Source organism: Leptosomus discolor, chromosome 6 (assembly GCF_034619465.1).
Source record: "Leptosomus discolor isolate bLepDis1 chromosome 6, bLepDis1.hap2, whole genome shotgun sequence".
Classification (NCBI taxonomy): Eukaryota; Metazoa; Chordata; class Aves; order Leptosomiformes; family Leptosomidae; genus Leptosomus; species Leptosomus discolor.
Genome location: NC_141396.1, coordinates 14,584,774 through 14,610,598, shown reverse-complemented (window position 1 = coordinate 14,610,598; position 25,825 = coordinate 14,584,774). Strand labels below are relative to the sequence as shown.

At 44.0% G+C, this 25,825-nt stretch overlaps 1 protein-coding gene across 1 annotated transcript; it reads left to right on the top strand.

The window, feature by feature from the left end:
* Window positions 1–24: 24 nt before the first annotated feature.
* PDCD11 (programmed cell death 11) lies at window positions 25–25,825 on the top strand. Its single transcript, XM_009954748.2, has 35 exons — window positions 25–126; window positions 718–849; window positions 1,029–1,196; window positions 2,069–2,230; window positions 2,867–2,990; window positions 3,355–3,536; window positions 4,078–4,185; window positions 4,643–4,849; window positions 5,183–5,307; window positions 5,947–6,007; window positions 6,705–6,851; window positions 6,976–7,227; window positions 7,732–7,875; window positions 8,585–8,785; window positions 9,344–9,514; window positions 9,934–10,150; window positions 12,385–12,537; window positions 13,586–13,701; window positions 13,872–14,389; window positions 14,818–14,880; window positions 15,352–15,460; window positions 15,970–16,059; window positions 16,376–16,478; window positions 16,994–17,171; window positions 17,837–17,893; window positions 18,691–18,813; window positions 19,113–19,235; window positions 19,426–19,621; window positions 20,021–20,143; window positions 21,494–21,637; window positions 22,691–22,941; window positions 23,581–23,749; window positions 24,010–24,163; window positions 24,738–24,903; window positions 25,562–25,825. The coding sequence occupies exons 1-35, from the start codon at window positions 25–27 to the stop codon at window positions 25,731–25,733; spliced, it is 5,511 nt and encodes a 1,836-aa protein (XP_009953050.2). The 3' UTR covers window positions 25,734–25,825.

The window sequence follows — 25,825 nt, the reverse complement described above, 5'->3', positions numbered from 1 at the left end:
TGTCCTTTGTCCTTCAGTGGAAGCATGGCATCCATGGAAGAAAACTTTCCTCGAGGGGGCATCCAGAAGAAACCCACAGAGGGAAAAACACCCAACACAAAGTTAGAGCGGGACAACTTGTTTGATGTATGTTGTTTCTGTGTTCTTGATTAACTTCTCGGAGCTCTTCCCCTGTAAGAATATGACCTGCAATCCTTCCTTTCCCTTACTTCTATGGTAAACTATAGAAGGGACTTTCAGAAAGAGATAACTGCTGACATCCACCTTTCTTCTGATCTCTTAAAGATCCCTGGTGTCTGATGCGTGCTGAGTTTGATGACAGAAAAAGCTCAGTCAAAATTATTGATCAGGCTTTAGCTTTTAAACTTTCCGCAAGCATCGTATCCCGAGGTGCTTGTGTAGTGAGGCTGGTGTTGGTGGATATATACTTAAATTTTATCTTTCTTCTTCTGTCAGTAGACTGTGGTGCAGATCACTTTCGCCACTCCTTTCCATTCCCAAGGTTCACAGTTTTGTAAGTGGTCAGCCTCAGCCCAAAGAAGATGTTTTGAAAAACTGCATGTAGACATATAGCAGTTAGCAAAATTGTTCTCTTTTTTCCTCCAGTCCTAGTATTTTCTTCTAATTTTATTTCTGGCAACAGAGTTCTGCCTTCCTGCAAAGTTCATCTCTATCCATGTTTATTTTTTTTCCTCCTCTGCTTATAATCTGCTTTAGGTTCACCATGAAGAACAGTCCCGGAAAAGAAAAAGGAGCCAAAGGGATGAAGGAAAGCAGAAAAAGTTCAAGGCAGACAAAATAGCTGCTGCTAAGGACAATGTTGTGAATATTGAACCACTCACAATTGAGGTTTGTGGACAAATGTTTGATTTTGTGTACATCTCTGTTCTGGGCTGTGTAAAAATGGCATTTCTTCCTCACTAAACCTGTAAAATACATCAGTGATTCAGGGCACAAGTGTGTTTACCTCACTGCTATCACTGACTTGCCAAGTTATCCACTGTATGCTATTCTTCCTGCTTTCCCAGGCGCTCTGTGAGGGGATGCTGCTCCTTGGTTGTATAAAAGAAGTCAGTGACTACGAGCTAGTCATCAGCTTGCCCAATGGACTTTCAGGGTTTGTGCCGGTCACGCAGATCTGCGATGCCTACAGCAAAATGCTGAGCAAGCAGGTGGCCCAAGGAGAACTCCTGGAGGTGAGACCTTGGATTGGGGCTGTGATTTGTGCCTGGGAGCTAGGGAGTGTTAATAATACCTCAGAATCAACCCTGAGGTCTTGTTTAGGAGCCTGGTTTCTGGTGTTTTGCAGCTGACTTGAATTTCATTGCCCACAGTGCCTTAGTCTTGGCTAAATAGTCCTTGAACTTTGTAGACAGCTTGTTGAACGTGAAGAGGTTTGTGCTGCCTATCTGCTGCTGAAGCTAAATGCTGATCCCTGGCTGTAGGCAATGGTGGGAAGAAGCTAGGGAAATGTTTGGAGGATGATGTGGGGGTGTAGGGATTAGCATGGTCCTTGCAATTTCACCGTGTGTTGCTGCATGCAGTGTAGTGCTAACATAGACTGACCTTGGTTTGGAACTGGCTTTCCAAGCAATTTACTAGTGATGATTGCTAGAAAGAACGAGGATAGGGTGATCTATTACCCTGTCTCTGGTGTCAGCGCTCCATATATTTTTCCAAGATGGTGTGTAATGTGGGATCTGCCAGGTGTGCTAGCCTTTCGGTGGTAGTGGTTTTCCCTGCTAAAGTTGGAAGTGAGGTTAGAGTCACTGTTGGCTCTGTAGACGCGTTTTCTGAGCTGCACCCTCCTGCCTCCAGCCCACACAATACTCCTTTTTAAGCAAAGCCTACTAGACTTGCTAGCATCATGTAATGTTGTCCCTGCCTCAATATAGAGATCCTGGTGTATGTGGCATTTCTTATCTTTGATTGTAGCGTTGACAGAGAAACAGGGCTTTCCTGTGGGATTTTGATTTCAAAAGCTGCTTCAGTAACAAATTCTGGCCACCTTATGTTATTTAATATTGTAAATTTTGTATGTTTCTCTCTTGATCCTCTTGCTGTGCAGGACTTGAACTCACTCCCGGACATGTATTCTCCAGGGACACTGGTCAGGTGCATTGTGACCAGTGTTGAGAAAAGTGCTGATGGACGTCGGAGTATCAAATTATCGATTGACCCCAAGAAGGTCAATAAGGGTCTGAGCGCTTCAGCACTAGCATCAGGCATGGTACGTGTTCTGGGTCTTTCACAACCTCTTTGGGCTTTGGAGGTGCCTCTTGCACAGTGTGTGGGGGAAGATTTCAGTTTGTTCTTCCATGGAATCAGAGCAGAACATGGAGCTACTCCCACCATGGAAGAGACCTGGGAGGAGAGGGCAGTATTTGGTCTTGGCTCCAGGTTGTCACTCATGAAATCCATTCATCTAATTCTGTTCCGATACGGACAAGTTATATAACGATTTCTTTCTGGGTAGGTTTCTTTGTTATTTGTGCAGAGAACAATATTTAACATGCCTTGCAGAGGTGCTTAGTTATTTAGGTTTTGTGTTTCCAGCTGCATGGTTGTAGGCGTGTGCCTGCGATTAGAGCACCTGCTACTTTTGCACATCCCAGTTTTTTGCCCCTGCTGGTTTGTGAGCTCCGTACATGCATGGTTGGATAAGGGTGGAGTTGGGACCTCACTGCTAGATGAGCTGTGTAATAAGAAAGAATATAGTGTTCTTTCTGCTGCTCTGGAAAACCCAGTTCTCTGTCCTTATGTAGCAAGTGAGTATTTGGGTGGGGAATCTCTTACCAGATGTGCATTCTTTGGTGATGTAGCTGTTTCATCACGTTACTGAACTGCAGTGCTTCCTTCCCAACAGCTGCTCTCTGGCTTCGTGTCTAGTGTGGAAGACCATGGCTACCTCATTGATATTGGAGTTAGTGGGACGTATGCTTTCCTGCCTCGTCAGAAAGCCCAAAATTACATCAAAGCAGCCAAGAGAGGTAAGAAATAATGCAGGAGGAGCTGCTGGGGTTAAAATGGAGGTGCAGAATGACAGGGATTAAAGCTTGTTATATCTGTGGTGTTAGTGCACCTCAGTGAGATTGGGTCAAAGTGGAGTCTTTGCGAGTTGCTGAAAACAGCAGTTTTGTGCTTGGTCTGCAACAAGCTGTGGGGTTTCAGCCTGTTTTCTGACAGACTACGTTACTGTTCCAAGCGTATCCATCCCCGCTGGCAGTAGACTTCACTTTGAGAAGAGTTCTAACTTCTTAAAATAGAGGGAACTCTGGAAAAGCTTTGGAAAGAGCGGAAGAGAATCCCTGAGTCTTCCTGGTGGAGGTTTTATGCTGTGACTTGTCTTTGTAGGACCTGACTTGAAAGTAGGCCAGAACCTGAACTGTGTCATTGTGGAAGTAAAGAACGAGGGAAGAGTGGTCCGTTTGTCCATTGATCGATCAGAGGTTGCTGCATCTCTTGCAACAGAGCGACAGAACTGGACACTCTCTAATTTATTGCCAGGGCTGGTGGTGAAAGCTCGAGTGCAGAAGGTAAGCTTGGGTTTGGGTTTGTTTTTTCAGTTTGTTGGGGTTTTTTTGAGCCTTGCTGAAGGCAGGGGGACAGGTGAAGTAGAGATGGAAGTTTATCCCTGGAAGATTTTGTGCTTGGGCTCAATTACTTTACAATAGCAAACGCTATTATCTACTAGACAGTCTTTCCACTTCATTCACCTAGGGTCTGATCTCTGTCCTGGTTGTGATGTCCTGAGTATAAAAGCTTCAGCCTGAAATTGGTGATGAAGCTTGAAGTGTAACAGGGTCTATTTTGTGCTTCTCTGGCCTTTACCTAGGTAAAGTGTTCAGCAGGTTAGCAGTAGTCTTCAGAGTACACACAGCATTATCAAAAAACTAAAGGATTGCTTTTGCAAAACAGCATAGAAAGCACAATTGTTAGCAGTTTTCCCGTCTCTTGTGATGTGCTTGTTGATTAGCAGTAACAGTGCCTTTTTGTGAAATGTGTGAATTGCGCTCTGTGAGCTGCATGAAAACTGAGTGCAAATTTTTTTGGGTGTCTTTTCCTTCCTCTTCCTAGGTAGCCCCACTTGGGATCAAACTGAGCTTTCTGTCTTCCTTCACTGGCATTGTGGATTTTATGCACATGGACCCAGAGAAATCCATGAACTGTTCTCCAGATCAAGTGGTAAGAAGGGTGAAGGATAGCTGGCATTAGCGATGCTTACAACATCTCTTATCTTTTCCAACATTTCTGTGGAATAATCTCTGAAATCTTACTGATGATAGCTGTCTTAAATTATTATCCTGATTGCTTTACAGCTATAGAGAGCAAAGGCATTCCTGGGGTAATGGGAGACTTATTTGGGAAGCATGAGAGACTTGCAAGTGATAGAAAAATGACTTGTGTGGTCATGTTCCCATCACTGCATTGATACCAGACTAGTCTGTGAACAACAGACAAAAGCAAAAATCCCTCATCTGTGAAGCTCTTAGAACTGATGTTTTAGTGGTAATATTGGAAAGTGCTTGTACATGGACAGAGAGTTCAGATACCAAGCACAATGTCTAAAAACACAAGCAATGTGCCTTTCTCCTCTTTTGTTTACAAACTTGCATTTAATGAACATACTGTCTTCTCCCAGCTGAAAGCTTGCATCCTCTCTGTCCACCCCACCTCCAAGGTGGTGCGGCTTACTCTACGGCAGGCCTTCCTCCACCCTGGGGGATCCCCAAACCAGCCCTCCCATGATCGCATTGGGGCAGTGGTGGAGGAGTCGACAGTGAAAACTTTCTACAAGCAGTTTGGTGCCATCTTTGAGCTTGATGATGGCACTCTTGCGTATGCACGGGTAAGTACCAGAGTGGTGAGGCAAGTCCTCCATAGTTATTTTCGCTTGCTGGGGAAGGAGGCTAGGAGGAGGTTTTATTTTCCACCTTTATGTTCTACCTTCTTTGTGAGACAAATACAACAAAATTAAGACAATGTGGGAGGTGTTTGCCAAATTATACCTCCCCTTGTTCGGGCTGGAATGTAGGAGGGTTGCTGAGGAAGAACTAGTGAAACCTGGTGCACAGAGAGAGTGTGTTAGAGGAACAGTTTTGTCAGATGCTACCGCTTCAACCTAAGGTCTATATCAGTGCTTCCATTTTCCAAACACTAAATTGTAACTTGTTTTTTCTAGTTGAAACATCTTTCAAAAACGAGAAAATCCTTTAAACCTGGGGCGTTTAAAACAGGATGCAAACATAAATGTCGGATCATTGACTACAGCCTGATGGATGAGATGTGTATTGTATCTCTGAAGTAGTAAGTTTCATAGACTCTTCCAGAAGATTGGTTGAAGGATAAGAAGGGTGTGGTTGAAAGTGGCAAACACTACATTGCTTTACTGGACTGGAACTTGCCAATTGGGGTTTTTGGCTTGTATCTCTGTTGTCTCACGTCAGATTGTCTGGGAATCTTGCATACCCTCCTCATACTATAGGGGATTGGGACACTGACTATATAGTTGGTGAGCTGAGGCACAGGGAGGCTAAATTACTTCTGCCGAGATCATGTCAGAAGACTCTGGATGAACAGGAAATAGAACCTTAATCTTCTAGGTCCAGCCCATTTTTCTCCTCCCTCTTAGTACTTCCATCTGTGGGGCTTCAAGCAATGCAGATGATGGGTTCCTCTTTCATGGAGCCATGCCTGGTGGCCATAACTGTGTTGCTGTCACCTGGAATAGGAGCCTGGTGAACCTCCCTGAACTTCGTGTCCAGAGAGCTGTTTTGGGAGGTGGGTCAGTTGGAGGAAAACACAGAAATCTGGAGTGTAGAGCACTGTGGGGAGTGTGTGGGATAATGGATATTTGGGACAAATCAATGGGAGGACTGTTCCTTCTTTTGCTGGATTTACTTCAAGTTGACTGACTGGTCATCTCTTGCTGTGTCTCTTTCCTAGTCAGATTATTGAAGCGCGGTTTCTGCAATACCAAGATATCCACACAGGGGATGTGGTGCAGGTGAGCTTCTGAAGGACTTACACAGCATTGTGTGGCCGTTATACTTAGAACAATGGTCTAGCTAATGTGCATTTCCTCTGCTTCGTCTGTATGTTCAACTTCTGATCCAGATTGGTGAGACAAAAGTGAGGAGAAAAATCTGTCCTTGCAGGACTTGATTAATGGAAGGAAATACTTTTCTTTCCCCATTTTGTAGGTTTTTATTCACGGTGCTGCCAAAGCAATCAAATTTTAGCCGTGGTCAGTCATTTATTTATGGCCACCAATACATTTTTAGAAAGACTTGAGTTAAAGAAACTAAAACTCGCCTTGCACTCAAAGTAAAAGTTCGTGTATGGGCCATCACAGTCAGCTTATGGGCAGAAAGTTACTCAGTTGTGATCATTCTTATTTCTGAGTCATGACTGTATTGGATATGTCTCTGGAAACAATTCTGGTTTTCCAGTGTCAGTAGAGATTTTACAGAAGTAGCCTGCAAAAGGCTTAAGGAAAGAGGCTGTAAAATAACCTTATGGAATATATAAAAGTTAATGGGTCAGATTGGTTGGGTGGAGTGGGTTGGACTAAGATTTTATTTTTTTGGAAGGTGATTAGATTTGGTCATAATAGGTGATGCAGTGTCTTGGCTGTTCCTACCTGTGCATGGTCTGCTTTTCATGCTGAATTTACTGATCCTTTTCCCTGTTTTGGGTTCTAGGGCAAAGTGTTTTCTCTGAAGCCTATTGGGATGCAGGTGAAAGTGACTGATGGGATTAAAGGACTTGTGCCGTCCCTGCATCTCGCTGATGTGATCCTGAAGCAGCCTGAGAAGAAGTTCAACATAGGAGATGAAGTCAGATGTCGGGTGAGAGCTGACAGACAGGGTCTTCAGCTGCCTTGCACTCTTTTGTTCTGAGTATTTAGCAGCTGGATTGTTCAGGCAGTGGCAGACATGCTTTTTTGAAGCTTCTTGTACTCCTTTCTTGTAGGTGCTAGAGTGCAATCCTGCAGGAAAGAAGCTGATCCTTACTCTAAAGAAGAGTCTTGTCCAATCAAAGCTTCCAGTCCTCTCCAGTTATGAAGATGCAAAACCAGGTCTGATCACACATGGCTTTGTGGTGTGTGCAAGGGAGTTTGGCTGCATTGTGAAGTTCTACAATGATGTCAAAGGTCTGGTACCCAAGAATGAGCTGAGCTCAGAACCCATCTCTTGTCCAGATAAAGTCTTCCATGATGGCCAGGTAATTAATGTACCTATGCCATGCCTTGTGTTTGAATGCAAAAGAGAAATTGGCAGTTGAGTTGGCTCCAACATGGGTTTTCCCCTGGAGGAGCCACCTACACCAGGAGATGTTTAAGTATTAGTTGTGCTCCATTTAAACAGATTAGACTGGTGCTGCTATTTGTCTTTAATCCTGCTGTTTTGTTGTCTGGCTAAGGAGAAGGGTAATTTGCTAGTCAAGATTCCTGCCTGCAAATCTAGAGATCTGAATTTTACTTTCAACTTTGCCACAGACCTGCTACATACTTTTAGCAAGTCATTTAATGATAATGTTCTTCCATTTTCTGTTTGTGTGCTCAGAATGACATTTGTCCTGTTAAGTTATAGTCACTGGCCTGCTATCTTCAGATGTGAGAGAAAAGTGTGCTGTGTATGCATTTCCCTGTCTCATTTTGTAGGTGATAGCACACTGAAGAGGAGGGCCAGCTGAATTAAACTTTTGGTTTATCTTTTTTTGCTGCAGGTTGTTAAAGTAATGGTCTTAAAATGTGAGCCCCAGCAGGAAAGACTCTTGTTGTCCTTCAGGTTGTCAAGCAATCCTGCCCCAGGGGACAAAAAGGAATGTGCTCCAAGGATGAAACGGGAAGTGAAATATCGAATAGGAGAGGTATTGAATTCAATGACTGCTCCCTTTTTTGCTTTTTTTTTTTTTGCCTTTTCCTACTTGTGTTCCAAGTGATTTGGTATCAGTTTGGAAAACTTTGGTTCAAGATCCTGATGATCAGGAACTAGCATTAAATGTGCGTTTCTTACTGTGTAGTTGGCCTCCTGGATCAAAACCAGGATCTCTGTTGTCAGAGGTCAGGATAAAGGAGTCCCAGGACAGTCCTTCTGGAGGTGCCAATTAGTGCTCCTACTCCTAGGTGGAGTCCTCTTTCTTCTGGATGCTGCTGATGTTCTCACTCCAAAAGCAGCTGCTTTTGCTCCCTGGAAAAAGACAACTTCAGCAAAATGTTTTGAAATGCTTCCCTGTTGTCTTTGGAATAAGCACAATTTCCATCACCCTGCAGATACTGCTAAGGCAGGAACAGGACAGTTCTAATCTTGTCTAAATGATTCCCTTTGCCCTTCAAATAAAAAGTCACAATGAAGAGAATGTTTCTAGCTCTTGATTTCTCTGGGAGCTGAGAATTACTTTAGTTTTTACTATCAATGTTGGCATGCTGTTTAGGCTCAGTCCCGTTGATGTGAGATTTTCTCATATATAGCTGGGAGGCAATGTCAGAGCCCCTGCAGCACAGCGTTTGGTACCCTGTGCATCAAAAGGGATGACTTCAAAGACACAATTTTATATCACTATATTTGTCTCTTTTCAGATGGTTGATGTGAAAGTCTTGAAGAAGAGAGAAAAAGGGCTAGAGGTTTCTATCTTAGAAGATGAAGGCAATGTGATAGCCTGGATTCCCACAATGCACCTCTCTGACTTTGTTGCTGTCTGCAAGCTCCTGTGGCATTGTCTTCAGGAGGGAGATGTCCTGCCCAGAGTTATGTGCCTAAGTGACAAGGGAGAGCACATTGTATCCTTCGCCACCTCAACCAGTCAAACAAAGCGGGGAGGGAGGAATATCTGTCAGGAAACCAGAGTTACCTGCAACAAATAGAAGATATACTAGTTAGTGTGTTGAGGTGGAGGTGCCTGTCAAGCTAGTGATGCTTCAAAGAATCATTAAACTTGCTTGTGTTAAAAGTGAGGCTCAGCTGCTGCTAGAATCCCATTGGAACCAGGACTTGGTTGTGAATTGACTGATCTGACCAGCTTCCGGGCTGTTAATATCACAACCTTAGCAAAAATTTTGCTGTTTTTATACCAAAAATAAGAGCTAAAATACTAGGAAGCTGATGTTTCTGTTAGTGTGAAGCATGCATCTTTAACGCTGAGCAGCTTAGGAGACATCGGTTGCTAAATTTTAGTGTAGAGAGATAAGGCAGAAATTGGAATTGCAGGATTTTGAGCTCCTCCACTGTCTAACCTGCAAAAAGTGATCTAGCCCAATGGTTAGCAGCACCAAGAGATTTGCTTGGCACTGGGCTCCTTTCATTCATCTTTTATTGTTTTTTCCTAACTGGTTGTTCAGATCTTGAGCAGAAAGTCTGCAGTGATTTCTGCTGTACAGGAGGAGCAAGTTGTGAGAATTTTCTCTGAAATCCAGCCTGGGATGCTGTTGACTGGTTACGTGAGGAATGTGATGCCCTTTGGAGTGTTTGTGGAGTTCCCATTTGGTGTGACAGGACTGGCACCCAAAGTGGTAAGCAATGCATTTATTTCAATAATCAGCGTCTGTGTAATCAGGCGTGCTTGAAACGTGGCTTTTGGCAAAGATAGAGTAACAAGGAGGGAACAATAGGGCTGTGGATCCTGCATTGGCACAGCTTCCTCCATTTGCACAGCTTCCTCCAGTAGGGTAAAAGCTGCTTTTAAGTTTGTGTTTTCATTCAATTCCAAAATGAAACAGGATTTTTTTTTCAGGTGAGCTTAAGCTTCAACAAGCATCTCATGTGACTTCAGTAACTCATTTTAATTGATGGCTTTTCGTTAGTCTTTGTTAATTTCTCTTATGCATTTTCATGAAGTCTTGAATCAAACCCTTCTTCTGAACAGCACTGTGGGTGGTTGATAATTAGCAGCTGTGCTCAGTAACCCTTGCCCCTTTGTTTCCTTGCACAGAGCATGAGTGACAAGTTTGTGACAGACACCAAGGACCACTTTGTGGTGGGACAGACTGTGATTGCAAAGGTGATGAGCATTGATGAGGAGAAGCAGCGTGTGCTCCTCAATCTGAAGGTGTCAGAGTGCAGCTCAGGCGATTCTGCTGCAGAGAGTTTTGCCCTGCTGAATCAGTATTTCAAGGAGATGAAAGAAATCAGGAACTTGTTGAGAAGAGGTAAAAGACTGCAGATGTTCTGGTAAAGGGGATGATATCACAAAAAAGGGGCTCCAGAGGAACAAAAAGGGAAAACCATTTTCTTTTAAGTCAAAGAAACGTCAGTTCAAGCAAAGACTTGGCTTCCAAGAGGAGCTTATTAGAACCTACAGCTGGAACAAGCCAAAGAAGCTGCTCTTTTAATTGAAGTCTGCTAGGCCTCTTACGTTGATTTTGGGTTGAAGCTTAGAGAATTAAAAATAAGGGGATAAACAGACAAACGGTGAGGTCCATATACCAAAAGAGGAAGGGAGATAAAATGGTACAAAAGGATGGGTTCATTGAAGGGCCTGTGAAGGTGAAAATAAAGGCCAGGGTGAGATTGAATGTTCTGTGGACCAAAGCAGTTCTCCAGCCTTGGAGACACCTTTTTTGGTGTGAATATTTGTAATTGCTTTATGAAACAATCTAAAAGTTAATCAACTGAGACATGTGGCAGTAGTTTCACTTTTTAATTATGTGTTATGCTTCAGCATTGTCTGTCTCTGATTTTTAGTACTCCATGCTCTTGTATTTTAAGAGTTAGTCTGCAGACCTGGTTTCTCTGGTCTGTAAAAAGATGTTAAACTCCAAAGAGCTTATATATAAGGGATATTGGGCCAAGCTGTGAAAACTATCTAGTGTGCCAACAGAGGTGTAGGCATATGGTTTTTGGTTTTGTTTTCTTTTTTTTTTTTTTTTTTAAGTGGAAGAATGACTCGTGGAAGTTCAGAAGGAGTTTATTTCTGTGTGTGTGAGTGAATTGCCCCAAAGCACCAGTGAAGCAAAACAGGCTGCCCAATGCCCAAACCTGAATTTCCCCGAATGCCTGAAAAGAGAATGGTGATAAGCGATATGGGAGGCTCTCGTTGGGTGCAAGCTCATGTATAAGTAACAGGCACTTAAGACCTATCCCTGCTAGTTACTTAGTTTAGGAAAACCAGCACTGGTGGGTGGATATTATGGTGATAGGCACATAAGAATCGGAACGGGCATCGTTCAGTTTTCTGTACTCAAAAATGATGGAAGGACAGAAGACAACTGGGAGTGTCCTGAGTCAGTCCGTCAGTGTTATTTGCTGTGACATTAGATAGGCTGGAGAAGTTAGCTGTCCAATGGTAAAGCCATGATCTTTTTTTCCCCTGGTGCTTTCTGAAGAATAGTACATCTGTTTAAAGTGAATGATGTTTTTGGAGTGTTAAAATAATTAAGGAGAAGGCTTTGATTTTAGAATTTCCTTACTTGCCTACACTGCAGGCAGCAGGTGCTCTTATTGTGTTTAAGCAAATAGGACTAGCTTTGTCCATCAAAATAAAGAAGAGTCACTGACAAGGGTAATGATGTATTATTTGTATGTGTTCTGTATTTGCTGGTAACGATTTCTACCTTTGCCTAATACTACTTTTTTAACTGTGACAGTGAGGACACTAGCATTGTTTTTTACTGGCAGTCAAGAACTGCTTCTACTATTCTTACGGTGCAGAAATCTGCATTTGTGCATGTTGTGATCATCAGGTGGGTTTTTATTGTTGATATTTATGCATGGGATGCCTGATTTTCACAGAGGGATTTTTCAACCGCCTTGAGCCTTAGCCAGGATCTGCTTAACTAGAAAGTACAAGGATAATTATGCTGGCGCTCAAGAGCTTGTGATAACCCAAACCTAGTACTCGCATGAGGATGAGTTTGTACGAATAGGTTTGCCTGCTTGTATTACAAATTTGCTGAACAAGTCCTGCAGCAAAGGTTTTCTCACATACTGTTTTTCTAGTGTTAAGAATACTGGATGTTTTGCAGTTGATCTTTATAAATTCTAACTTTGCCTTTTTAGGTTCTTTTTATATCCAGTGGTGTTTAATGTTTTATTTCCTGAAATTGGGGAGTGACAGGTCTGTTTTCTGTTTTTAGTATTAATCTATTTTGCTTTCACCTTTTTCTAAGTACAATGCTATGTGCCAGGGTTTCTGTAAACTTGGAAGATGTTCTTTCCAAAGTTATCAGATCCTTAATGTCACAAAAGTGTTTCTACTTTGATTAACTCTTAGGATTTACTTTGTATTTCTGCAGATTCAGTAGCCTAAACTTTGTTTTCCATTATGAAGGTGGATAAAAATGCTTGTTTGTGCGCTCTTGAGCAAACGTGAGTGCTGTCTTGGTTTTGCAAAGAAGCAACAGAGGTAAAACTGACTTCCCAATTTTTTTTTTCCTTTATTTAGGGGAGTCCAGCATGGCCCAGGGCCTTTGTGAGTTGGTGCCTGGGAAGGAGCTGCAGCTGGTTGTGCAGGACATGAAGGAGGATGGCTCAGCACTGTTCAGTGGCAGCTGTGTCACGGGCTTAACTGTAACAGCCACTCGCTACCATTTGGGAGGTCAGGGTCTTGTCTTTGGTTGCTTTGGTTTTCACTCTTATGCTTTGAAACCTCTGTCCTGAAATGAATTCTGCTGATGAGGAGCTAACATGAGAGGAGTCTGATCAGAGTAGGGATGGACTTGAAGAGTAGTTTAGTTTCCTAATGTGTTGCTGGCCCATTTGCATGATTTGGAACATACCGTTTAAACCTACCTGTGCCTCTGCTACCCCATCTGTAAACCAGACCTAATCCTGCCTCATATCTTGGGCATCTTGTAAGGCCTAGTTTGTGCTCTGAGATCCTTAGTTGAAGCATACTGTTTATAGACAAAGTATTAATAAAAGCTCCAGCTTTCTCGTTTGTGTTTTTTTTTTTTCTCTTCTTACTTCAGAAATATGGTCCTTGGAGTATGCTCTATCTGAAATTGCTGTTAATTTTTCTTTTAAATCAGTGTGACTTTAAAACAGGACTGCTTTTTTGGTTCTTTGCAATTCAAAAATTAAAGCAGAACAGAGCCATATTATGCAAACAAGTACATGCTGACATAATGAATAAATGAATTAAACCAATATAAACTGCTAACTTCAGCAGCAGTAATATCCTAGCATTTCTGTGTTCAGAAGAGTTTCCTCAGTGACAGACTGATGATGGTTTTGCGCAAATGTTAGCATAATCTTTTTCAAAACCTGTATTACCTTGAATTTGTGTTTAGTCAACCTTGTCTGCATTATTTAAGAGTTGCATCTTCATAAAATCAATTTCATTCTTTCATGAAAGCATCAGACTCTTTTTCCAAATAAAAAATCCCCCTTTATTTTTCCTCCGTGACATTAATGTTGGAGGAATCTGTTCTTTTCTTAAAGAGACTATTATACATTTGTTACTACGTTAACTCCGTTACAGTAACTTAGGTACAATTACCAATTAAGCAGTCTTTTCATCGCTCTGGTCTTCAGGAATTAAACTGAACCACAGGCAACCCTTCCTATCTGTCATGTGCCACTAGCTCAATTGCTCAAAATTCTTCACTGTCATCAGGAGATAATCTCCTTATTCTCATTTGTAGACAAAAGTGTTGTTCCTGGTGAGAAAACGAAGGCAATGGTTCTTCATGTGGATGCCCTCACATCCAAGGTGTATGTTTCTCTTCGAGAAGAGCTGTTAAAACTAAGAGGCAAGCAAGTATGTATTCAGTTTTTGGATTTGTGTGTTTCTGTTTGCCTAGCAAATTCTGGGTGGTTAATAAATTGCGGCGGGGGGGGGGGGCTGTTTTCTGTTTTAGAACTATGTGCGGTAGAGTGGAGGGAATCAAAATCTCAGCAGGAGAAGTCACTATCTCCATTTCTGTTTAGCGGCTCACAGAGAACTCCCAGCACTCTGCCGTCGTGCAGCACATAGCAGAAGAGTTTGCCATCGTGTCTTTGGAAACAGGCCAGCTGGCAGCTATCCCCATAGCATCTCACTTCAATGACACCTTCCGGTTTGACTCAGAAAAACTGAAGGTTGGACAAACAATCTCTGCAACCTTAAAAGCAGTGAAGGCGAATGACCACGGAGTCTTGTTAGCAGTGCAAGGCGCAGCAAAGAAGAATGTTTTTGTAAGGGTCCGGAACGAATCTGAGACAGCATTAGAAGAGGTGCTTGCTGCTGTGAAACACTCGCTTTCCCTGGGGGATATTGTTACTGGTACTGTTAAATCCATCAAACCAACCCATGTCACAGTTGCTATTGATGACAAGCTGACAGGTTCAATCCATGCATCCCGGATCCTGGATGAAGTGCCCATAGGCTGTTTTCCAACATATACTTTGAAAGCTGGACAGAAGGTGACTGCTCGAGTCATTGGAGGCAGAGATGTGAATACTCACAGGTGGGAAAACATGCACATAGTGTTACTTCTTGGGGAATGCGAGGGGTGAAACAGTTACCCAATTCAGATGATCTAGGCTGTTGAATAACTGTCAACAGATGCTGTTACAGCTACCCTTGCTGCAGCTCTCTACCCATGTCACTGTATTTATCTTGAGTATAAATTGCAAGAAAAAAAAGATGTCTAAACTCTTAAGGTCCACTGGAAGCCTTAAATACTAGCAGGATTTGGCCCCAGGGGCTAAATTTGCTGGAGTACTTTGGGTACCTAAATTGCCACTGAAACAGTATTAGGAAGAACTGGAACTGGAAGGCTTTGGTAGTTTTAGAGGGCTTACGCCTGTTTTTTTTGACATTGCAGAGGGATTACAGGTGGATGACTGGGGGCTGGGGAGATCATGAGAAACTGATCCTTTTCCTGTTCTTTAGGTACCTGCCTATCACCCATCCACACTTCACACGGTCCATTCCAGAGCTCAGCGTTCGACCATGGTATGTGTTGGCCTCTCTGCTGTCTGCAGATGCTTCACAAACCTTGTATCCTTGTAGGTTCCCTCCCTTGTTCCTCCTGTTTGAGAAGGAGCTGGTCATGAGCAATGACCTCCCCATTTATGCAGTATGGCAAGGCCTCTTACTCTCACTTTCACCCTAACTTGTGTCCAGAAGCTGTATTAAATCTCACAGTGCTCTCCTAGCGCATGATTTCCTTTGAATGTCCTTTTGGCTTTAAGTTCTGCCAGTCTGGACTCTGGCATGTCTGTTTGTATCAGAAAGATTTCCTCTTAAGCCCAGGGAAGAATTAATTCCCTTCAGAAGGATGCAGCTGCGGAGGGAATGGGGATGAATGCCACAAAGGCATTGTCACAGTAGTACTGTCTCACCATAATCTCCTGGGTTTCTAACTCCTATCTTCATTGTTAGGACCAAAGCTGTCTCACTGATGTCCTCTTTGTTTGCAAACAGCGAAATAGAAGGAGAAGTTACAGCGATGTTGAACCTTAAAGAAGGCAGTGCCCTCAATAAACTTGGACTCTACAGTACTGGACAGACAGTCACCTGTTTTGTGAAGAAGGTGAGGTTAGAGTCTTCCTAAGAAGTGTGCTGGAGGAGGCAGCAAGTGCAGGTGACCTCAGGGGCCTTAGTTCAGACCTGAACACTGATGCTGCTATGGTCTTTGTTAACTGTGAGAGTGGCCCAAGCAAAGTGCAGCGTCTTATGGGGAGAGTAAGAGTAGGAAGTCACATTTTCTATACTTGAAGTATGAGCTGACTCATCCTCTTTGACATGCCTGTTTGTTGCCAGCAGATGCTCCCCACCCTGCACTCTGTCAAAATGTCCTTTGAGAAACTGCATATGCCACCAACACAAAGCGCGCTCACCGCTGATCCCCTGTGTGCCCTTGCCTGCAAACCACAGCAGTGTTATGCTTGTGAGAGTAGAAGCGAAATCACCATTTTTGTTTGGTGCAAGAGACAAGGCTGAAGTAGTTCTTTCTGGCCCTAAAAATTAGTGAATCCACCAGGAAAGGTTTTTTCCCCAAGGTCTCATGCTGTCTACTCTGGTTATTTGGTGTCTTCTCAGTATAACATCCTCAAAAATTGGCTGGAGGTAGAGGTTGCCCCTGACATTCGAGGAAGAGTTCCTCATCTGCTGCTGTCTCTGAGCACCAAGGTAAGAGGCCATTACACATAAGCTACACAAATATTTTTTCCATGCACATGGCTTCAAGTAATGTCTGCAGCCACTTCTGACATGCATGTGAACTCATAATCCAGTGCTCTGCCCTTTAGGCGTCACTGCCCGTCACTGACAGAAGTGCTGTGCCTGTAGCTAGTTTGGCTCAGGATAGCAGAACCATTGAAGCAACACTGAGCTATCAGTCGAGTGTACACATCAAAGATGAGTAAAACTTCATAGGAGAAACACCAGACAGAGTTGCATAAAGCTCCTTTTCTGGTAGTAAGTGGAAATCTGTCTTTTCTTTCAGGTCTTAAAACATCCAGAAAAGAGCTTCAAAAATGGCCAGGCGATATCAGCTACAGTGACTGGAACAGATGTCACTGGAACAAACCTCTGCTTGTCACTCACAGGTATAGTGGAGCCTTAACAGCAGGACCCTACTGGATATCCTTTACTCAGAGGTGGGCCTGCACTGACCCCTCAGTGAAGATGTTGCACTCCAGAGCCAAGCAGTACCTCCCTGTAGGACAGAACTATTGCCTGGGACCCTGACCCAGATGTAGCAGCATGCAAGGCAGGAGAAGTCAGACTTTTAGACCGAACAATCACTTTCCTGCTCTCTCAGACTGAAGGCCTTCTCTGAGCCCTTAGGAACATATTCCCTTCTGATCTCAGACATGAGATGGTACATTTGTCAGCATTTGTCAGTTATTCTGGATCCTGGAATTGTGCAACTAGGGGACCTTGTCTGGATTACCAAGCCAAACGTTGCTGGAAATGGCAAGAGTGCATAGACTGCACCTTAGCAAAAGTTGGTGGGTTTCATATGTGACTAGGCAACTAAAATCAGCTTCATTACCCCTTTTGCTTTGGTGCCATAGTTTTGGAGTATTATGAAGCCCTCTCCCTCCTTCCCTTTTTCCAGGAATTCAGTCACTGGAGCAGGGCACCATCACTGTAGGCATGGTAACAAAGGTGACTCCACACACTGGTTTGACCGTTGCGCTGCCAGGTGGGAAGACTGGCAAAGTCAGCATCTTTCACCTAAATGATGCTTACATGGAGAATCCTCTGGGTGACTTCAACGTTGGCAAGATTGTCAGGTCAGTAATTCTCTTTGTTGTTGCCTCAATCTGCAAGGCTTAGTAATATCCACCTTTGGTGACGGGCTTTTCACTGCCATAAGATGATGTCAGACCTGTAAGGTTCAGTCTGTAGCTAAAAAGTGACGCTGACTTAAGACCTATATGCGTTTAGGTGAAAGTCTTGTATTTTCCACGTATGAAGCAGCCCATTTTCAGCTGCCTTCTTGGGCTGTGTCTTGAGAGTAGCTACTCTCAGCAAAGGTACTGATGGGACTGAGGGAACGCAGTTATCCCAGCTCTGCTGTGGTTCTGTGGGCTGTTTGGCAAGGCAGTTGTCTTTACATTTGTAATGCACAAGTAATTGCATTTCCCTGCTTCACAGACTTGCTGGGAGTGCTGGAGAGTGCAACAGGCCAAGTGATTCAGCTGTAACAATCTTTTAAGTCTTTTGTACTAGCAATAGAGACTGGGTAAAGCAAGTAGGTATGTTTCAAAAAGCCCTTTAGCTGGTTTCGTGAACTGTTGTGTGTCATGCTGGTTTGTATTGGACAGCAAGTGCTCCAGGGGACAGAGTGGTTTGTTTCCTCTAGAGCTTCTGATAGTGAAAATATCTATTTTCTACCTGTGGCTCTTTTTAACAGGTAAAAAAGCTTTTTATTTTCTCCCCTTACTCTGCCATGCAGGTGTTACATCCTCTCCAATGAGAAAGGCAAAGTCCAGTTATCTCTCCGGCAATCTCGGTATGTTCCTCTAGTCTACTGATCTCCTACTAGTGAAGAAAAGGATAGTGAAATACAGTATCTGCTCATTTGGCCAATCAGTGTGAAGTGTTAAAAGCACAAGGACTACCTTTTTTTTTTTTAAGGGATGAGACTTGTTCCTACTTCAGAAAGATTTTCCTGTGTATTGGCAAATATGGAGGGGTCCCACACTTAATGTAGAGCTGGTCAAGTGTGTTCAGATTTAATTTCTGTTTATCATAATTTCTAGACCTGACTTAACTTTTTTGTTTGTTCATTTGGGAAGAAAGGGAAGGTTCCACCGTTGAATTTGCAATACAAACACGTTACTTTTTCAATGTTCAGCTGCATTTTAACTGTTTTCATTAAATAGCAGATTTAGTCCTAAAGTCTATTAAAACTAAGCCTCTTGTTTCATCTTCTCTGTGGAACAAAAATGCATAAACCACGTGGAATGAAGTATCTTAGAAATAAGTGGGGAAAAAAACCCAAGCCAATGCTGTGCAGAATTTCAGACAGCATTTTACTCTCATTTTCTTAGTGTCAGAGGAAGACAGGCTGGTCTGTTTTGTTTGGCTTTCTTTACAGCAGCATATCTATTCCCTAATGCTATGTGTAGCTTGGCAGAGATGCAGATAGTCCATTAGTACATTTGAATAAGCTGAAGGGTGTCTCTGATCCAGTATGTTTTCCAGAAAGTACTAGCTGTTGTGAATACTGATTTCTCTTTTTGTTATCCAGAGCAGAATGTGGATTATTCAGACGAGTGCTTTAGTTTCTAATCTCTTGTCTTTTAGGCTAAACCCAAAGAGCAACAGCAAAGTGGAGGATGTTGAAATAACATGTATTAAGGATGTTAAAAAAGGCCAGCTAGTCCGAGGCTACGTCAAATCCATCACTCCATCAGGTGTATTCTTTGGGTGAGTAGCATAAGAAAATTATTCTGGGAAATGAAGGGTCTTGGAGAGCTTATTTTGAATGTACAATTCTGGAATCTTGTTTGTGGGCGGTCTCTGGTGTAATGTGATGTCGCAAAATGGATTTCCTCCTGGGAATCAAGATGTCATTGCTGCTTTCTTGAGCCTATGAAATTAAAGTAGGAAGAGTTTGTGTGATACTATATAGAACTGGTGGTGCCACAGATAGAGTTGCTGCACTTCCCCCGCCACCCCCCCTCCCCGCCTCAAATACTTATTTTTGGTTTTTCTTCTCTTCTCAGCTTGTCCACTTCTCTTCTGGGCCGAATCCTGTTCCAGAATGTTTCCCCTTACTTTGTACAGAAACACTCCTTATATGAAAAGTACCTGCCTGAAGGAAAGCTGCTCACTGCCAAGGTTCTTGGGTAGGTGCAACATTCTTTAAAAGGAGACATGAATTAGTAGAAAGGAGATGGTGGGGGAGGAGAGGGTGGAAAGAGGGAGGATAAAAGCTGAGAATATTTGAAAGAAGTTCATATCCTTGCAGTCATTGTAAATGCTCTGTTGTTTTTTTTCCTCCTCTTCTCTTCTGCTTCTCCTGGCAACGCACCACAGTGTAAATGGAAAAGAAAAACATATTGAGCTCTCTCTCCTGCCCGAGGACACTGGGATGGCAAGCGTCTTGCCTGAGTCCCTAGGCCTACCACGATATGATGCAGAGGAAGAGAAAAGAGAGGCAGATGATAGGGAAAAGAGAGAAGATCTTAAGCTGAAGACAAAACGGAGAAAAGGAAACTCTGAAAGTGAGCAGGTATGGATCTCATTGCACAGGACATGCTAAAGGACTTGGTTGGCCCAAATACTGAAGGGACTAAAAAGATCCACTGGGATCAGCCTGAGGAATTATACAGAGTAGAAAAAAATGGATAAATTGCATTGGAGATTAGCAAAGATCAGAAACTATTCAATTTGGGTAGGAGTTAACTGATCAGCAGCCCAATGGTGTTGCCCATGTGGCCCATCCTGTTGGTCGTGGCACCATATGTAGATGAGCATGGGTTTATTCTCTGTTGTCTCTGTTGTGGGAGAGGACAGTGGGGGGTGCTGTGCCATGGCATCACCCTCTCTGCTGTCAGGCTCTTTACTTTGTGATCATAATTGCCTTTAAGATTCCTCCTGGTTGTTGTCTGCTCATTTCCCCTTGTTGCAGGAGGCGAAGCCAAAAAAAAGGAAGATCAGCCCAGCAGATGAAAATGACAGTGGAATTGAGGTGTATTACCGGGAGGAAGATGATGATGACCAGGAGGAAGAGGCAGCTAAAAAGAAATCTAAGGTGAGGAGTTCAGAGGAGAACCTGAGCCTGGAATGACGTTCCAGCCCTATTGAGATGTGTCGGTTTTGACTTGGATGACAATAAGTATCATTGCTGCAGACAGAGGTGGACTGAGAACTGGATGAATGTCAGAGCTCAGAGAGTTGTGATCAGTGACACAGAGTCCAGTTTGAGGTCTGTAGCTAGTGATGTTCCCCAGGGATCAGTACTGGGTTGAGTCTTGTTCAACATACTCATCAGTGACCTGGATGGAGGGACAGAGTGCACCCTCAGCGAGTTTACTGATGATACAAAACTGGGAGGAGTGGCAGATAACCAGAAGAGACCTGGACAGGCTGGAGAGTTCGGTGGAGACAAACCTGGTGAAGTGCAACAAGGGCAAGTGTAGGGTCCTGCACCTGGTGAGGATTAACCCCATGCACCAGTACAGGCTGGGGTTGACCTGCTGGAAAGCAGCTCTGCAGAGAAGGATCTGGGAGTCCTGGTGGACAGCAAGTGGACCATGAGCCAGCAATGTGCCCTTGTGGCCAAGAAGGTCAATGGTGTCCTGGGGTGCATTAAGAAGAGTGTGGCCAGCGGGTTGAGGGAGGTTCTCCTCCCCCTCTAGTCTGCCCTGGTGAGGCCACATCTGGAGTACTGTGTCCAGTTCTGGGCTCCTCAGTTCAAGAGAGTCAGGGAACTACTTAAGAGACTCCAGCAGAGGGATATGAAGATGGTGAGGAGCCTAGAGCATCTCTCTTATGAGGAAAGGCTGAGAGACCTGGGGCTCTTTAGCCTGAAGAAGACTGAGAGGGGACCTTATCAGTGCTTAGAAATATTGAAAGGATGGGGCCAGACTTTTTTTTTGCCCAGTGACAGGACAAGGGGCAATGGGCACAAACTGGAGCACAGGAGGTTCCACCTCAACATGAGGAAAAATTTCTTTACTTTGAGGGTGACAGAGCACTCGAACAGACTGCCCAGGGAGGTTGTGGAGTCTGCTTCCCTGGAGATATTCAAAACCCACCTGGATGCAGTCCTGTGTAACCTGCTGTAGGTGAACCTGCTTTGGTGGGGGGGTGGGACTAGATGATCTCCAGAGGTCCCTTCCAACCCCTACCGTTCTGTGATTCTGTGATAGGAGTAACACAGATTGGTGCTTGTGTCATCTGAAAAATGCCTTGAGATGAATTGAATTTAAATTACAGCAAAGGTGACTAGAGTTTAATGGTTTTGCTGGTGGGGTGTTTGCAAGTGTAAGAAGTCAGTAGTACTGGCCAGAGAGAAGCCACAAGCAAACAGCAGTGCTCTGATCTCAGTGAAAAAACTTCAGATTAAAACCCAGGGCATTCCCCATCTTCCTCCAAACAGATAAGGAAACCTAGTGAAGCTCCCAGGCTGCAGGTTTCCATGGGCTTCACCTGGGATGAGAACATGAGCGCAATGGATATAGCTGTGCCAAATCAGAAGGAAGAGAGCTCAGAGAGTGAGGAAGAGGAGGATCCGCAGTTGAAGGTATTGTGTACTCGTGTTGCCTGCACAGGGGACACCATATGGTGGCTGTAATGTGATGTCTCAGTATTTGCATGTCTGTTTGCCCCACAGCAAAGCCTTTTAACCCAAGGGAGCATCTCTGACAGCTAATACAGAGCTTTCTTGACTACTCTGAGGATTGGGCTTAGCAGCAGATATCTCTGAAGCAGAGGAGGAAAGGCCCTATTTTAGCATGGCTGCATGAAAATAGTGCTTCTCATATTGACATGCTAAAAAAAATGTTTATGGTAAAACATTTTCATGAAAGTAAAATTTTTGTATTTGATGTCAGCCCTGTGTTTTACTTTTCTGAGCATTGTGAATTTACAGGAAATCCTGGAGATGAAAAGCCTTTTCAAATTATAGTCCTCTTAGGAAAACACAAAAAAAATCTTCTTTTATGCTGTAATTTTTAGAACAGTTTTCCAGTGTAAGCAATTAAGCAAAATCAGAAACAAGCTCCTGAATTGCTTTCATGTTTGATCTTCAGGACTTCCCATCCCTCAGAACTCACCTCTGAAAAGGACATGCATGGCTGATGCTTTGTTGCCCAAGGTATAGCTGCCTTGTGCAGAGGACTATGGCAGAGTCAGTTCCCAGTTTAGACCCAAGTCACCCTAGTGATCCAGCAACGTACCAAAGTCTTGCACAATTTTTCCCCATGTATCCTGGATTTTTGCAGAGTAGAGGGTGGTGGTGAACTACCCCAGAGGGTAAAGATGGAAGAATGAGTGGGAGGGGTGGAGCGTGAATCCTGCAGTTGGGGTGCAAGACTAGCAAAGTATTTGTTTCCTTAGTGTATTTCATTAAAAGAAATGAGATTTCATGTACTGCTGCTCTTCTTGGAGGTGTGAACTGTGTGTGAAGGGGTGGGGGGTGTGTACCATTTGCCTCCTCTCAAACAATTGGCCTCATCTCTTCCTGTGAAAACTGCTTAGCCTTGGACATACTGAGGTCTGGCTGTGCTTTAGCTGGGCCTGCCTTTCCCACATCAAGTGCCTGCTTTTCCCCAGTCCTCCTTTTTCACTCTTTCAGGTGAAGAAACAAACGAAGAAGGAGAAGGAGCTAGAGAAGCAGAAGAAGGAGAAGGAGCTCTGCAAATTAGAGGCAGCTCTGATGGACCCCAGTCGACAGCCCCAGTCAGCAGATGACTTTGACCGCCTGGTGCTGAGCAGTCCCAACAGCTCCATCCTCTGGCTACAGTACATGGCTTTCCACCTCCAGGCTACTGAGATTGAGAAGGCCAGAGCTGTGGCAGAGAGAGCGCTTAAAACAATCTGCTTCAGGTAATAGTGGGGCTCTGGCTGTCTTTGCCCCAAAGAATAAATCATGGTGGGGTAGTTGTGGTGAGAGAAGAGCGTTGGTAGCGTCATCAGTGTGTGCACGTGTGTGTGGAGTGGCAGAGTCTGCTTCAGTGAGCTTGAAAGGATTAAATGGTAGCAGTTGTCAGCTGGCCCTTTGAAAGTCTAGCCTGAGTCACCACAGTTGGCCTGCAGCTGACTTGCTGCAGCTCATGAATGCAGCAACTCCCCAAGGTATCACTGAGCCCATGGGCATGCTTCTGAGCAGCCAAAGGTTCTGGAAGAGCATAGTGCTGTCAGTGATGTTGTCCTTAAATCAAAACATGAAACAAACTGTGCAACTCTTGTCGCTTTGTCTGTAGGGCTGCACCCTTGCCTACTAAATCATCTCTACAGCATGATTCAGTGTATTGTGATTTTTAATTACAAACAACAGTGATCAAATGTTCTAGTGTAAAACAACTGCTGTGCTCTTATTCCAAAAGTGGTGTTTCAGTGAGCAGTATGCCCCCCTTCTTTGTCCTGGAGGCAGGCTACAAGTCAGTGAGTCTTTGTAGGGTGGTTTGCAAAAAGCTGATGAAGATGGGTAAAAGGCTAAATATTCTTGTTCACATCTGCTTTAAGGGAAGAACAGGAGAAGCTGAATGTCTGGGTAGCGCTGTTGAACTTGGAGAACATGTATGGTACTGAGGAGACACTGATGAAGGTCTTTGAGAGAGCTGTTCAATACAATGAACCTCTGAAAGTCTTCCAGCATCTGTGTGACATCTATGCCAATTCTGAGAAGTACAAGGTAAGATAGTGCAAGCAAGTCCCAGGTATGTATCCCATTCAGTCTTGTCAGTAAACTACCAATACTGGCTGTATAAGCTTCCAGCTATCAGATCTTAGGCCTAGCCTGTTCCTAACTGGGATTAATAGTTACGACTGACAGCAGACAAGGAAGTAGTGATACTTGCTTCTCTGTCATAAGTGTTTGGAGATACCTGGGCCAAAAGTTTCAAAGATACAAGGCTTTATTATGTGTGATCTAACCCAACTCTGCCTTTCCAGCAAGCAGAAGAATTGTACCACACAATGTTGAAGCGTTTCCGTCAGGAGAAATCTGTGTGGCTGAAATACGCCTCTTTCCTCTTGAAGCAAGGCCAGACTGAGGCGACTCACAGGCTTTTGGAGCGTGCTCTCAAGGCTTTGCCCACCAAAGAACGTAAGCACTCTCCTCCCCATTCTTAATGTGGGCCATGTGTTGACAGGTCTCCAGTAGATGAACTGCTCTGTCATACCTCTGCCCATGGCAATGTTTGTAGTAAGTGAAAAGTGCAACCTGTTGGTGCTGAGCCTGCTGCCCCTGACTCCCAGGGGAAGGGAAATCTCAACCTGGATATCAATGCTAAATCCTCCTGTAATAGAATTTGCTGTGATGGGCAAAAGCAGAGCACCCAAAGCAAAGATGACTTTGAGTCTTAACAGCCCTCTAGAAAAGTTCAGTTGGTCTATTTCCATGTTTGTGGAGCTGCCCGTGGATGCTGCAAGGTGCATTTTGAATGTAAGAATAAACTTCTGTCTCCTGCAGAGAGTTGAAATGGGAAGTGAACTGTGACCCTTGTCTCTCCCACTCTGATCCCACCTTGGCCCAGAAACACTTTACAACAGAGCCTTTTGTCTCTGGGTAAAGATGGTGCTGTCTCTGTGCCTGCCTCTGTTCTCTGTAGTTATCACTTGTGTTTGTTCATAGGGAAGAGAGGCGCTGTGATACCCTAACACGTCATTACTTGTTCCAGATGTGGATGTCATTTCAAGGTTCGCACAGCTGGAGTTCCGGTTTGGGGACCCAGAACATGCCAAGGCCCTCTTTGAGAGCACCCTCAGCAGCTATCCCAAGCGGACAGACATCTGGTCTATCTACATGGACATCATGATCAAACATGGCAGCCAGAAGGAAATACGGTAAGTTGTGCTACAGCAGGCTGGGAAGGGGCAGAGTACAGTGCTTGGAGCAACACCTGAAAAGCGCAGAGGTATCTGGCAGCATGAGGTTGTATAGGGCTTCCCTGAGCAGAGCAAAAGAGAATTTTTATCACCTGGAGTAAGAAAACTGGGGTGTCTGGAAGTGTTTATCCTTGCCAGGACTAAGGAGACTCGAAGGACATCCATAGGGCAGAGAGGGACTGATTTGTAAGCTGTGCCCTGCATGACAGAAGCTAGAGGACTTGCACTGAGGTTCGTATGTCCCTCTGGAGGGATTGCCTTCTTGTATCTGAAGGGTGAGATCAAGCCCTTACGTATCTTGTAATAGAAAAATGGAGAAACCTTGTGGTTTTTTCCTTTTTCTTTTCTGAGTTGACAAAAGGAAGTCCAGCTTCCCACACTATGAATCCAGCCACATCCACATGATGAACGCAGGGTCAAATACAGTGGCTGGATCTTGACCAGCACCCTTAGACTTCTGCAAGCAAATAGAAGGCTTCTACTTTGGGGTTTTGGCCAGCTGTCAGCAGGTTGAATGTCTCCCCTGACTTTCTACTCTTTGTTCAAAGGCAGGATACAGGGCTTGTGTTGAGTGCTGTACCAACACAGTGACCTGAATCACTTTGGTTTCTTGCAGGGACATCTTTGAGAGGGTCATACACCTGAGCTTGGCACCAAAGAAGATGAAGTTCTTCTTTAAACGCTACCTGGATTATGAGAAGAAATTTGGTACAACAGAAAGTGTCCTGGCTGTTAAAAGAGCAGCACTTGAGTATGTGGAGACCAAGAGTTCCCTTGCTGACACCTAGTACGGTGCAAGTAAAAGCAGAGAGACTCAGCTTTCCACGCAATGTGGGAAGTGAGAGGCGTGGACTTCTGCTGTGAGTGTCTATGGACAATA